Source organism: Bombus vosnesenskii, unplaced genomic scaffold (assembly GCF_011952255.1).
Source record: "Bombus vosnesenskii isolate JDL3184/JDL3185 unplaced genomic scaffold, Bvos_JDL3184-5_v1.1 scf7180000013285, whole genome shotgun sequence".
NCBI classification, from domain to species: domain Eukaryota; kingdom Metazoa; phylum Arthropoda; class Insecta; order Hymenoptera; family Apidae; genus Bombus; species Bombus vosnesenskii.
The window spans coordinates 1,204,336-1,217,014 of record NW_022882938.1 but is presented as its reverse complement, the minus strand read 5'-3'; the positions used below and the strand labels follow the sequence as shown (position 1 = coordinate 1,217,014).

General features: G+C 27.8%; 4 protein-coding genes and 1 non-coding gene across 7 annotated transcripts; 3 read left to right on the top strand and 2 right to left on the bottom strand.

Annotated features, from left to right (window-relative positions):
- Positions 1-2,273: 2,273 nt before the first annotated feature.
- LOC117232133 (WD repeat domain phosphoinositide-interacting protein 4-like) lies at positions 2,274-4,966 on the top strand. Of its 2 annotated transcripts, none has more exons than XM_033491310.1 (7): positions 2,274-2,578; positions 2,934-3,201; positions 3,282-3,522; positions 3,623-3,771; positions 3,865-3,966; positions 4,034-4,152; positions 4,718-4,966. In XM_033491310.1, the coding sequence occupies exons 1-7, from the start codon at positions 2,530-2,532 to the stop codon at positions 4,825-4,827; spliced, it is 1,038 nt and encodes a 345-aa protein (XP_033347201.1). In that variant the 5' UTR covers positions 2,274-2,529; the 3' UTR covers positions 4,828-4,966. The 2 variants fall into 2 exon arrangements, with proteins under 2 accessions (XP_033347201.1, XP_033347202.1); XM_033491311.1 differs by lacking the exon at positions 4,718-4,966 and adding an exon at positions 4,227-4,438.
- Positions 4,943-5,879, bottom strand: LOC117232135. Its single transcript, XM_033491312.1, has 3 exons — positions 5,680-5,879; positions 5,264-5,372; positions 4,943-5,194 (listed from the first exon to the last, which is right to left on the bottom strand). The coding sequence occupies exons 1-3, from the start codon at positions 5,680-5,682 to the stop codon at positions 5,124-5,126; spliced, it is 183 nt and encodes a 60-aa protein (XP_033347203.1). The 5' UTR covers positions 5,683-5,879; the 3' UTR covers positions 4,943-5,123.
- An 811-nt stretch (positions 5,880-6,690) lies between these two features.
- On the top strand, positions 6,691-6,797 carry LOC117232316. The gene has a single exon (XR_004493104.1). It is a non-coding gene; the product is annotated as a U6 spliceosomal RNA (small nuclear RNA).
- A 530-nt stretch (positions 6,798-7,327) lies between these two features.
- Positions 7,328-9,253, top strand: LOC117232132 (phosphatidylinositol glycan anchor biosynthesis class U protein). The gene is made up of 4 exons (XM_033491309.1): positions 7,328-7,550; positions 7,750-7,952; positions 8,026-8,728; positions 8,809-9,253. The coding sequence occupies exons 1-4, from the start codon at positions 7,421-7,423 to the stop codon at positions 9,060-9,062; spliced, it is 1,290 nt and encodes a 429-aa protein (XP_033347200.1). The 5' UTR covers positions 7,328-7,420; the 3' UTR covers positions 9,063-9,253.
- Positions 9,254-9,500: 247 nt separating this feature from the next.
- LOC117232131 (putative helicase mov-10-B.1) lies at positions 9,501-12,410 on the bottom strand. 2 transcript variants are annotated; one of them, XM_033491307.1, is made up of 10 exons: positions 12,198-12,398; positions 11,667-12,101; positions 11,429-11,593; positions 11,194-11,350; positions 10,973-11,109; positions 10,787-10,909; positions 10,508-10,716; positions 10,147-10,423; positions 9,747-10,041; positions 9,501-9,653 (listed from the first exon to the last, which is right to left on the bottom strand). In XM_033491307.1, exons 1-10 carry the CDS (start codon positions 12,245-12,247, stop codon positions 9,504-9,506), a joined length of 1,998 nt encoding a protein of 665 aa, XP_033347198.1. In that variant the 5' UTR covers positions 12,248-12,398; the 3' UTR covers positions 9,501-9,503. The 2 variants fall into 2 exon arrangements, with proteins under 2 accessions (XP_033347198.1, XP_033347199.1); XM_033491308.1 differs by lacking the exon at positions 9,501-9,653 and having other exon boundaries at positions 9,978-10,073; positions 12,198-12,410.
- Between the last annotated feature and the right edge of the window lie 269 nt (positions 12,411-12,679).

The window sequence follows — 12,679 nt, the reverse complement described above, 5'->3', positions numbered from 1 at the left end:
TAAAAAAATAGCCTTGCTTTACAATCGTGCTACAACCTCTACCGACGTGAAGCTCGTCAGTATAAGTTTGATCATTTCTTTCTTTCCTTTAACTTCTTTCTTTTTCATTGAGCAAACATCCAAGGTATAAGTTTGTTCATATTTGTGGCATATATTAATTATAATAACAGTGGAAGACTATTTCGGTTATTTTTGAAGGAGTATTCGTTAAAAAGAAACTGTTATTGTTGTTAACATTATTATTTGTTACTACTTTTCGACTTATTTTTAGAAAAGAAATATAGGTCTTTGATCAGTGTTAAGATAAAGCTAAGCTGAGCCATTTATAGATTTATCATAGTCTTGAATGTCGAGATTTATGTGTAATGTTGAGTGACTCATGGGCTGATCTGGTACGTTGTTACCTCCTTGGGGTGAGATCTGGTAATTGGCATCATTTTCCAACCATTAATGTTTACATCAATCAATTAACTTTTGGATAACGACGTCAAGCCAAAAACTACACTCTCTGTAATCCAGTTTAGGTTTTGCTAAATTCTCTTCTTTCATTCATTTAAACTGGACTATAGAAGCTACTTATTAATAAGTAAACTATTAGCACCCGTCGTGGGTCACCGGGGAATATTGCATTGTGGGATAGCCAAACATACGCATTTTAATTTTAACTAATTATAAGATAGATATACATATTCATATACATAAACTCATTATACGTACTTTTCATACAAAGTTATGCTATATAACTTGGATATTTCTTACTTCTTCTTATTTAATAAATAAGATAATTGATTTATCAAAGTATCTATATTTTTTTTAATATAGCGTAATGAAATAATCCTCTTTGCAGTATTATAAAAGTATACAATTCTGTTTCGTTATAAGATATGTTATTCCATTATTTGGAAGTTTATAGAAAATTTTAATTTTAAATTCAAACCATTACTATACCGAATCGATAACGTTGCATGAGACACGAAAATGGTAAGGGTTCCAGGTGACCATCAAAACATGAGATACGAAAATGAATATAGGTTTAGTCTACACTTCGTGTATGATAACTTATCTCATTAAAAAGTGAATAATCATCATGAAATATATAAAAAAGTGCATGTGCGCTTTGAATATACGATAATTAATTGATTTTATATGATTTTTTAAATAAATTATTTAATGAACAATGGGAATGGAGGAGAAAGAAATTAATATTAAAAATGTCCGTTATAGATACTTATATCAGAGAGAAATTTCCTTTCTGGTGAAGATAAGGCTTTTAACTGCTCTTAGTAACCAAACGACGTTGGTTAATTTAGACGCAGAGAGGCGCTTCAATGAAGAACTTAGTATTCCTTGTGTAACACCATCGTGTAAAAATGGGGCGTACCCGGTTATCTCTGTCTCTTTCTTTCTCTCCTTAATGCGATCGTGTACTCGACTCAGTAGACCGCATAGTAAGGGAATGGTAAGAAACAGCGGTACCATGATAATGTATTTGTGTTACATATATGATTATTATGATTACATTATTATTATTATTTTGTATCTACCTAGTACCTAACAAATGTTATACAATATAAATATTTTTTCATTATTGGAAATTATACTATAATTTTTCTTTTTTTTTCTATATCCTAGCATGGAATCAAACAGAGCAAACTCCTAACTTCATAGGTTCTTGCATATGCTAGCGTAAAACACCTTCAGTGTTTGGCCGCGTGGTGCAGCACGTATCGTGGAACAACTAGAACAATGTGCATGAGTGCTCTCACTTCCTCTCGAATATAATCGTTATTCAATGCTCATTTCCACGATGGTATATGACTGTGCTCATCTCTGATATCACTGCAGCCAATGTTGTAAACATAAAACTGGGCGTAAATCTAGAAATCATTTAGTACATTTTGTATTAAAGATTTTATTTATTCATAGAAATAGTGTCATTTTACTTTCTATCTTTGAAATAATTTTTCATTATTGTTATTACTAGTTTTCTCAAATAATATGATAAAAATAATTATTATTCTATACAATATTTTTAATTATTTAAATTACAGTTGATACATGAAAAAAATATTACCAAATTTATTTCGAGTTTATATTTTTAATTCTTAATTTATTAAATGTAACTCAGTAATATATATACATATATATACAAACATACATGCATACGTATATATATATATATATATATATATATATATATATATATATATATAAGAATTATTATGATTTTCATTAGTTATATACGAAAGATATTTGTTAAAAATAACTGTTGTACCACCCAGAGAAAATAATAAACCTATTAAAAGATATTTGCTTGCGCTATTCATAAAGTGAAAATCAGCCTTACAATGCTATCTTACGTACCACATAAAGAATGAAATACTGTGCCAAACATTGTATCGTAGTCACAGCTGATTGTGAAAGGAGAATGTAAACAAAAACACGTAGTATAGTTATTAGAAAAAAATTCATATATCGATAGAAGAAATACTCATTCATTAAATTTAATGTAACACCAGATAATACCAAATGGCTGGAGAAAGAAATATTCTTAATTTACGATTTAATCAGGATCAAGGTAACCATTGCTTATAACTTTAATTACCTAAATCCTTAAGAATCACGGTGTGAATTTATTTTCAATAATTTAGAATCTAATATCCCTGTTACATTGTTTTAAAAGTAAAAAGTTAAAAATATTTAACTTTGTTTAATGAAAAATAAATATATATAGTGTTATAAGAGAATAAAGAATAAAATATAATATTAAAACAAATCTGGTTTATTTATAACAGTATTGTCACCATAAATTCTCATGTGCCAATGTTCAATTTAGTTATTAAGATTTCAGATAATTAATGTCAGTAACTTTTTATCATTTATTAAACTAGTTTTGTTGTTTGATATTTTGTTTCTAATTTGTATTCTTTTAGGATGTTTTACATGTTGCATGGAATCTGGTCTTAGAGTATACAATGTAGAACCATTAGTTGAAAAAGCACATTTAGATAATGACATAATGGGAAGTATAGCTATTGCAGAGATGCTTTGGAGAACAAATATCATTGCCATAGTAGGTGGTGGTACAAAACCAAAGTTTGCAGAAAATACAGTACTTATCTATGATGATTTATCGAAAAAGTTCGTAATGGAAATTACATTTACCAGTCCTATAAAAGCTATACGATTACGTAGGGACAAGTAAGTTCATTAATAAAATTGACTTTTATTTTTAATCAGTATAAATGTTGCATTTACTTAGGAATAATTTTACAAAACAGAATGATAGTGGCACTTCAGCGAGAAATACATGTTTTCTCATTTCCTATGCCAACACGAAGATTGTTAACTTTAGAAACCAGAGATAATCCAAAAGGATTAGTTGAAGTTGCTACATTAGCTGCTGCACAAAAACAACTTCTTGCTTTTCCTGGTCATAAACAGGGTAGTGTACAATTGATTGACCTTGGTGCTACAGAAGCTGGAAGTTCTAGTGCTCCTGCAACTCTAGCAGCACACCAGGTACATATGTATTTTATATACAGATTTAAATGAAGGTAATGTTTCTATATTACCACGTCTTCTCCTAGTATTTCTTTATGTCTATAAACAATACTATTAGGGAGCACTGGCCTGTCTCGCAGTTAACAGTAGTGGAACAATGATAGCAACTGCTTCCACTCAAGGTACTTTAGTTAGAGTATGGGATAGTATACGTAGACACTTATTAGTGGAATTGAGAAGAGGTGCTGACCCTGCAACACTTTATTGGTAAATACGTCTACAGACAAATTAATTATAAAACAACATTTTACTTTTAAAGATTTTATTATAATGAATTATAAAGTATAATTTATATTTCAGCATTACATTTAGTAGAGATTCGGAATTTCTATGTGCTTCCAGTGATAAGGGAACTGTACATATATTTGCATTAAAAGACACACACTTGAATCGTAGATCGACGTACGTAAATATAGTTCAAACTTCCATAAATTTTAATGATTAAAGTTAATAATTAATTTATTTACAGTTTCTCAAAAATGGGATTTTTGGGAAATTATGTTGAAAGTCAATGGGCATTGGCTACATTTACAGTACCACCAGAATGTGCTTGTGTATGTGCATTTGGTACAAGAAGTTCTGTTATAGGTATGTATTGTATGAAAAGCGTATTGAATATAGTGACTTAGAATATTTATAAAACTATTTATTATATTATATAGGATGTCCCACAGCATTGGGGAACCACTTTGGCAGTGGATTCTTCATATGAAAGCAATAAAAGAGTTCATATAAACAAATGTCCTATTTCACCTTGCTTACAAGTTATAGCGAATTTTATATTGGAATACTTCTATTGAAAGACAGAAATAGTTAAGCTAGTTTCACTTACCTATTTACAAATAGAACACAATATTTAACCAGCAATACCTGGTGGAATGGAGAGTTAGACAATCCATGGTAAAATGTCTCCAATCTTATGTTCTGATGCAGCAAGGTCATTTTCAACACATCTTGTGGAGCTTTGTAAATAAAGTTTGTTCAAGAAGAAACTTGCTATAATCTGAGTTTATATATATATGAGGCCATATCAAATATAAATCAAATAGGGCATATGTGTATGTGAATTCCTTTTATTGTATTTCTGTCTAGAATTCACAGCCAAAGCAGTTCTCCGATGCCTGTATAATATATAATTTTAAATTGTTTCTAGCCATTTGTGTGGACGGAACATTTCATAAATATGTTTTTACTGCCGACGGAAATTGTAACCGTGAAGCATTTGATGTCTTCCTAGATGTTTGTGATCATGATGACTTTTAACACAAACTTTATATTGTATTTATAAGATGATATGTCTATAGAGAAGTTTCTAGTCATTTCAAGTAAGAAACTTCTTGCAGCTGATATCTGTACAGTAAAATAATTATATTAATAATTATAAGAAGAGTACAAATCATTACATTTATTGATTTTTTAACATAATACACTAAATGTTCTTCAATCTATTTTATATACACCAACATCTTAGTGACATATGTCCAACTACATAATAAAAATTAATTTTGTACAATAAATGTCCTCTCTAATCTGTTTTTTTTTATTCATATTATATTTCCTTAAATATTTGTGTCTTTTCTTATATTTCTTTTATTTGCACTTTCAGTTGCCACACCTTCTCGAATTTGTTCTGAAATTTTTATGTCACACAATATAAAAAAATAATTTTATTTAATAACTATAAATGTTATAGACATACTATATGGTTCTGGATTGATCATGGGGCTAATCATTGTAAAATAACAAAACGTTCCTATGAATCCTACTACTGTTCCTATAAATGTTACATATCGCCACCCTGTCAAGCGCTAAAATATGAAGCATATTATTAAAATTATCTTTTATATATCTACGAATTATAAATTGTACACATTACACAACACATAGAACATTTTGTACAGAATAAAATTGGCAATGAGTACGATTTACAAATAAATTATACATTATTTTATGTAGTTTAAGATACAAAAGTTAACCTAAAATGGTTTTACTGTTTCGTTCCATTTTTAGTAGGATAATATATTATTTTTGTAATATTATAATACCTTTCAAATCAAAGTATAAAGATAACAAATTTAAAATTGTCGCAGGAAGATTTAATAAATAAATAAGTACCATCGTCTCTTTAACGTAATATGTATCTTAATTAACACATTGACTACCACGCGTGTTTTCAAAGAAATTTCCGTCAGGCCACGCGTATAGCAGTACCAAGCGTTCTCTACTAAGTGCTCCCATCGATATTTTAGTAATGCGAATCGCTCAAGTGGTGGTCTTAAGAATGATCTTTCGTTTCATTTGTTCGCAACATTAAAACCACTAGCTGTGTTGAATATGATGAAAGAAAGTATAGCATAGATTATACCAACCAAATGGTTTCTTATGCCACCACAATTAGAAAAGGAATCAAATGGTACAGAAAACTTGGCATTCAATTCTTTCTGGGAATTTCTGTTGTAAACGCTTTGACGGTTTACAAAATTGCAACAAGAAAAAATATAAATATTAGAATATTTAGACAATTATTAGTTGCAAAATTATTAGGGTTGTCTGAAAATACAAAAAATCCTTGTCTTCGACGGAGTCAGCATCATATCGCCGTTCGGAAAAATGATTCCGGAGGAAGCATTAGACGCGCATGCAAACTATGTTATGCGAATAAAAGACGTCGAATGGACCGAACAAAGGCACAAAAGAATTTGAAGAAAACAACAACTTATTGTCCAAATTGTCCCGACCAACCTCAGCTACGTATAGAATGCTTTCAAGTTTTACATTCTAAATAATTTTTTTGATAAACCATTTTCGTATTTTTATTTTATAACAATTCAACTATTATTACAATTAATTATTAATTAACAATTTATTATTATGGAATATCTTTTCAAATACTAACGACGATCTTTCGCAAGTAGTCAAATAAGCGACACCCGAATACGGGTTACGTAGCCTGATCAGAAACTTTGTTGACACCCGAATACGGGTGTCGTGGCAGTCAACATGTTAAACTTTATGTTTCATACTACATTAATACGCCACCAGATGGCTACCATGAGTATTCTCTTCTCGCTAGTGGTAGAAATATGAATTCGTTTCTATATATACAAGAAATTAAGATCTACTAATGTACTTGCTTCGGCAGTACATATACTAAAATTGGAACGATACAGAGAAGATTAGCATGGCCCCTGCGCAAGGATGACACGCAAAATCGTGAAGCGTTCCACATTTTTTGTTACACACGATTAAACATTTAAACTTGCTGCAATATTTTGAAAACAAAACTTCTGCCGCAGGATGATTAAAATAAGAAAAATGGTACAATAAACTAGTAATTACAATGTAATAAAATAAAAGAAATAAGATTTTTTACAAATAGAATACAAACACCTTTTGTTTAGATTTTCAATTTGTTTATTTATATCTTTAAATTGATGAGGATGCTTACCATGTACTACTATTAATGATTTTTTAAATATAAACTATGTGTTAAAATATTTCGAATAAGAAGAGGATAGGTTTTATTATAAATTGATCTCTAGTATATTTACAGTTATTTTATTGAATTGTGATAAATAAATTAGATTCATTAAGGAAAGATAAAACCACTCCAATAGTATGTTTTGATTATAACTCTCCTTAGCAGCAATCAAATGCAAAATAATACCGTGGTTATTGTTATTAAAGATTATATTTTTAAAAAGCCGTAAAGATAAATTCAATTGTTTAAATAAACAAAGAAGGTATATAATACATAATATATAGCATGGTGTGTCTGTCCAGATACCGGTTGCATGTCACAAGTAGATCGTAAAACGCGCGCAAATACATAAATGATTTATAGCTTAATTAAAAAATGAAGAAACAATGTTTATCAAATTTTATTTTAGCTGGTACTATTCGATTTTTATTGATGAATTCTGAGTACCAAAAAGTGATTAGCGATCGTGTGGAAATTTCTACTGCATTAAATTCTTGGAAGAGAGGTTAGGATAAATGTCATTTTGCTGCATTTAAATTTTACATAATAATAACCTAAATAAAATTCTCGTTATTATTCTCTATTATAAGTAATGTAAGCTATTTATACATGTATATATTTGTATCGTTAGTAGCATTATTACTATAATATTACAAACAATAATTAGATTGACAATTGTTATGATTCCCCTGATTGATTTTTAGTAACTGAAGGAGTGTATTTGTATAACTGTGGCATTGATCCTTATACAGGAGATTTGTTTCATGAAACACCTATCGGATTATATATTTTCAATTTTATACAACAACATTTATCACAATGGGTATTATTTTGCTTATTTGTGTCCATTGATTTGTTAACAGCAGTATTTCTTGGACTTACAGCAAAGCAATATACGACTGAATTGGTCAGTTAAATCTCACATATTTAAAATATTGCTGTAATATAATTCAATTATAATGAAATAATTTAAATTTTAGGTTTCTAAACAAAAAGAAGAGGAAAAATTATGCAATGAAAATAAAGAAATTCATAATGACGCTTCTGTAGTATATACTGCAATGATGTATGTCTCAGCAGGATATTTATTTAATCCATACATAATACTTAATTGTGTTGGACATACAACAACAGTATTTACAAATTTGTTGTATTCCATAGCATTGGTTTCCATGACAAGATCTATGTTTTGGAATTGCTTATCAATTTCTTTATTAACATTACAAGGACTTTATCCTGTTTCACTCATAGTGCCAACAATTATCTATATTGCTCGTTCTAATAGTACAAAACAAAGAAGCAATATTGCGAACTATCTTATAATATTTGCAAGCATGTTAACCATTCTATTTTGTATTTCCTATTACATTATGGGAAGTTGGTCATTTATTTCGAACACACTTGGCTTTATTTTAACAGTTCCTGATTTACGTCCAAATGTTGGACTTTATTGGTACTTTTTTACAGAAGTATTTGAGCACTTTAGATGGCTTTTCATTGCTTCTTTTCAAATAAATGTCAGTTTATTATATATAGTACCACTGGCATTGAGGTTACGACATGATCCAATGCTATTAGCATTTTCTTATTTAGCAATTACTGCAATATTTAAATCTTACCCTTGTATAGGAGATGTTGGATTTTATATGTCTCTTTTACCATTATGGAAGCATTTATTCCAATGTAAGTTTTCATATTAACTAGTTGTTTATCTATTAAGTAGACAATATGATGTGTTATCAAAAGTTTATATTCTTTTACAGATACACAACAGGGATTTATTGTAGTCTGTTTTATGCTCTTCTGTACAGTATTTGCACCTACTGTTTGGTATCAGTGGATATATTCCAGATCAGCTAATGCAAACTTTTATTTTGGAGTTACATTAGCATTTGCCATAGCACAAATTTTTTTACTAACAGATATCCTTTTCGCGAGTGTGAAACATGAGTTTGCTGTACGTCATGGTATTAATAATGATGTTAATGGAAATACTGCTAAACTTCTTTTAGAATAAAGTTGTATCTTACAAAGTTTAAGATTAAAATCATTAACTAAAGTTTGAAATTTAAAAGAAGTGGTTCTTAAATATTTACAAACTATTCGATTTCGAAAAAAATTTAATGTTTGTTAATCACAAGTCATAACAATACATAATTTTATAAAGTCTCCAGGTAGTAGAATATTTTAAAATAAATTCATATTAAACGAAAATGCAAATTTTTATTTTTTATATGTATTTATCTATTTATTTATATCCAAGTTAATATCTAACAAACTTATTTAAATATTAAAATCTTAATATGAATATATACATAATAAATGCATAAATAATGAAAACATAAACACACAGAAAGAAGTTTCTATACGTATTAGTAGATTATTCATCTCATAAAAAAATAGTTTGTGTTCTATCAATGAATAATTCATTATTATATATCAAAAACGTCAATAATTTTTAGATAAGATTTTCATCAATAGCAATATATGCATTATTTTTTTTACAGTATTTCCACAAAGTATTCCAATATTTGTCTTCACAAAGAATAGATGGATTTCCTACTATTATTAATAAATCTTTTGCTCTTGTTAAGGCAACATTAAACCTCTGAAAAAACAAATAAATATAATTATTAAGTCTTATTATTATATGTAGAATACCAAAAAAGATTTGCTCTTTAAATATTATGTAAAATTATACCTTTGGATTAGCTAAGAAACCGAGATGTTGTTTACCATGGTGCTTAAAAGTTTGTGAACGTACTGTGCTTAGGACTATAATTTCTTTTTCTTGTCCTTGAAATATCTCTACTGTCCCAACAGCTATGTTGTTTAATTTATACAAGTTTAAACTTCTTTTAATCATAATTTTTTGTTGCTTGAATGGAGTTACAATTCCAATATCTTCTTCTTCAATTTTTCGATTACCAAATTTGGAACGCATTAATATTTTTGTAATGTTTGTTACGGCCGTAATTTCTGTCTCGTTGTAAACACTAAAAAGATAATGTGTTTAATCTTCATTAAACTAGAAAATAATGTTTTTAAATTTCACTAATTACGTAAGAACTTTGCTTTTAGTATAGAAATGTTATAATTACCTTCCATTTGGTGTTCTTACTTCTTCGCCTTTAAGTACAAGAAATAAGATAGGGAATGTTTTCCTGGATAATACTGTCCAGTTTGAAATTATGCTGTGTTTGTTTTCTTTTTTATCACATAACAAGTCCTTTTCATAAAATAAATTATTGGATGTATGTATAATAGCTTCTTGACTACGGTAATTATGAATTAACTTTGTTATATAACGCGAATTATATTTATTGTTTACTTTTTGATATGGTTCACATTCCATTAATCTTTCCAATAAAGACTTTCCTAGAAACATAATGTAACTCGATATCAGTTAATAAAATACATAAATTTAACTATAATATGAAATAATAATATGAAATTACATACCAAGCAAATGTTGAATTTTTGTACATCTAATTAGAGGACCAAGTTGATAGGGATCACCAGCAATAACAATTTGTGCATATAATGCTTCAGTATCATTTTTCGAATTCATGACTATAAGTGGAATTAATGATTCTAATTCTATACTTTGACTGGCTTCATCAATAAATATATATGAAAAGTGATCATTTCGTAATTTAAGGTTCGCCAATCTGCAAATAATAAATTATAAATACCATTCTAAATGTAATTATTACTGAAAAAAATAAAAAGAAAACATACCTCATACATGTTACTAATGTTGTAATAACAATCTTCTTCAAAATAAAAATTTCTTTTGGTAAATAAAGGACCATATCATCAATAAAATTTGAATTTGGATAAATTTTCTCATCTACATTGTTACTACAAATGCGAAAAGAAATAAAACTAATAAAGTATCAAGTATTCATGAGAATAATAACTTACCAACATTTACTTGCTGCATACATCCGAAATACATCTTTATGAGGAAGTAAACATAATAATCTATTTGCAATTTCATCAGCTGCTGCATTTGAAGGTGCACATACTAAAATATTTTTTGATTTGCACTGTTTCCTAATCTATAAGATAACATAATCAAGATCTTAGAATGAAAAACATATTTTTTTCATATTACACTATAAATTATAGTAGTAGATCTATACTTGGTAAATGGTTTCAACTAATGTTGTTGTTTTGCCAGTACCAGGAGGACCAAATAAAATGTATGGTGCAGGGTACGCCGAATAATTCAAAATATTATTCACTGCTATTTTCTGTTCTTTATTTTTTGCTATACTTTTATTAGCCCAATCCAAGTCACTGTATCATATAAGTATATATTAGTAAGTATATGAAAAAGTAACATATATATTAAGAATAATTACTAAAAATACTTACAATTCTAGTAAAGTATAAAGATTTGTATTTATTTTGGGATATACTGTGTTTATCAAATTATGCTTGAACATAATGTGTAAGACATAATGAAAACATCTTATTTGCCAATTCATAGGAAAGAAATAAATATTAACTTCTTCTTCAAGAAGTTGAGATACAAGAGATCTAAACATTTTGTAAGTAACTATGATTTGTACTCTATTGTTTAATTCTTACAAACTAATGCAAACGTACTTACGATTTACGTATTGTTGCATATACTTTCTTCCCTATAATATCTGTTATGTTACAGGTATATTTAGACTTTGATCTTTTCACCTCAATTTTTAATGTATCACCAACAGTGATAAATGGATCATCTTCATCTAAAGTAGGCACTGTGATTTCAAATGATGTGTCAGAAACATATTTAAGCTTTTGATTTTCCAAATTATGTTTTGCAGCAATTAAACGAAGCTCATGCTCTTCTAAATATAATAAAATTTTGAACAATATTAAGTAATACTCAGGTTCTACTTTTTTTATATTTGGAAGATTGTTAATAAGTTTCATATAATCATTGTATAATTTATTATTTTTGGGTTTTGTCTTATTTAATACTGCACATAAATCAGCTGGAAATTCAATTTTTGCTAACGGCACTCGATTACATACTCCAAAACTGGTACAATGTCTAATACAGAAATAAATGTTTGACCTTATTAATTTTGTACAATAAATAAAATTATTTGATATGGTTATTTGATTTGGTAATATAGAAGTTTCTTACGTGCTTTTTCCAATAATAGATCTTTTGTTTTTATTTCTTTCATTTGCCATATTTAGAAGATTATTTGAACAAATAAAATATTTTTTTGGTTAAGTAAAATAGCTTTTTAACGTACAAATATAATACATACGTAATTTCAAAGGCGGGGTTTCCTAGTTAGTAATAAATCTTAATAGATTATATTGTTTTATAGTAATGTACGTTATCAAGAAAAAAAATTTCTAGAAGTGATAAATATTATCGTTACATGATATCGTTTAAAGTAACATTTGATAATATTAAAACTATTAAGCAAGGCTGGTATTAAATGTATAAAGTATAATTACTAATAATATATAAAGTAAAATATATATTATATATAAATATATATTTATGTAAAATATAAACTATTTTCTTAATTAATATTAAATATATAAAATATATAGTGCAGGGTATCCTGAATATAAAAGAATATAAAATAGGACAAAATATGTTGTATCATT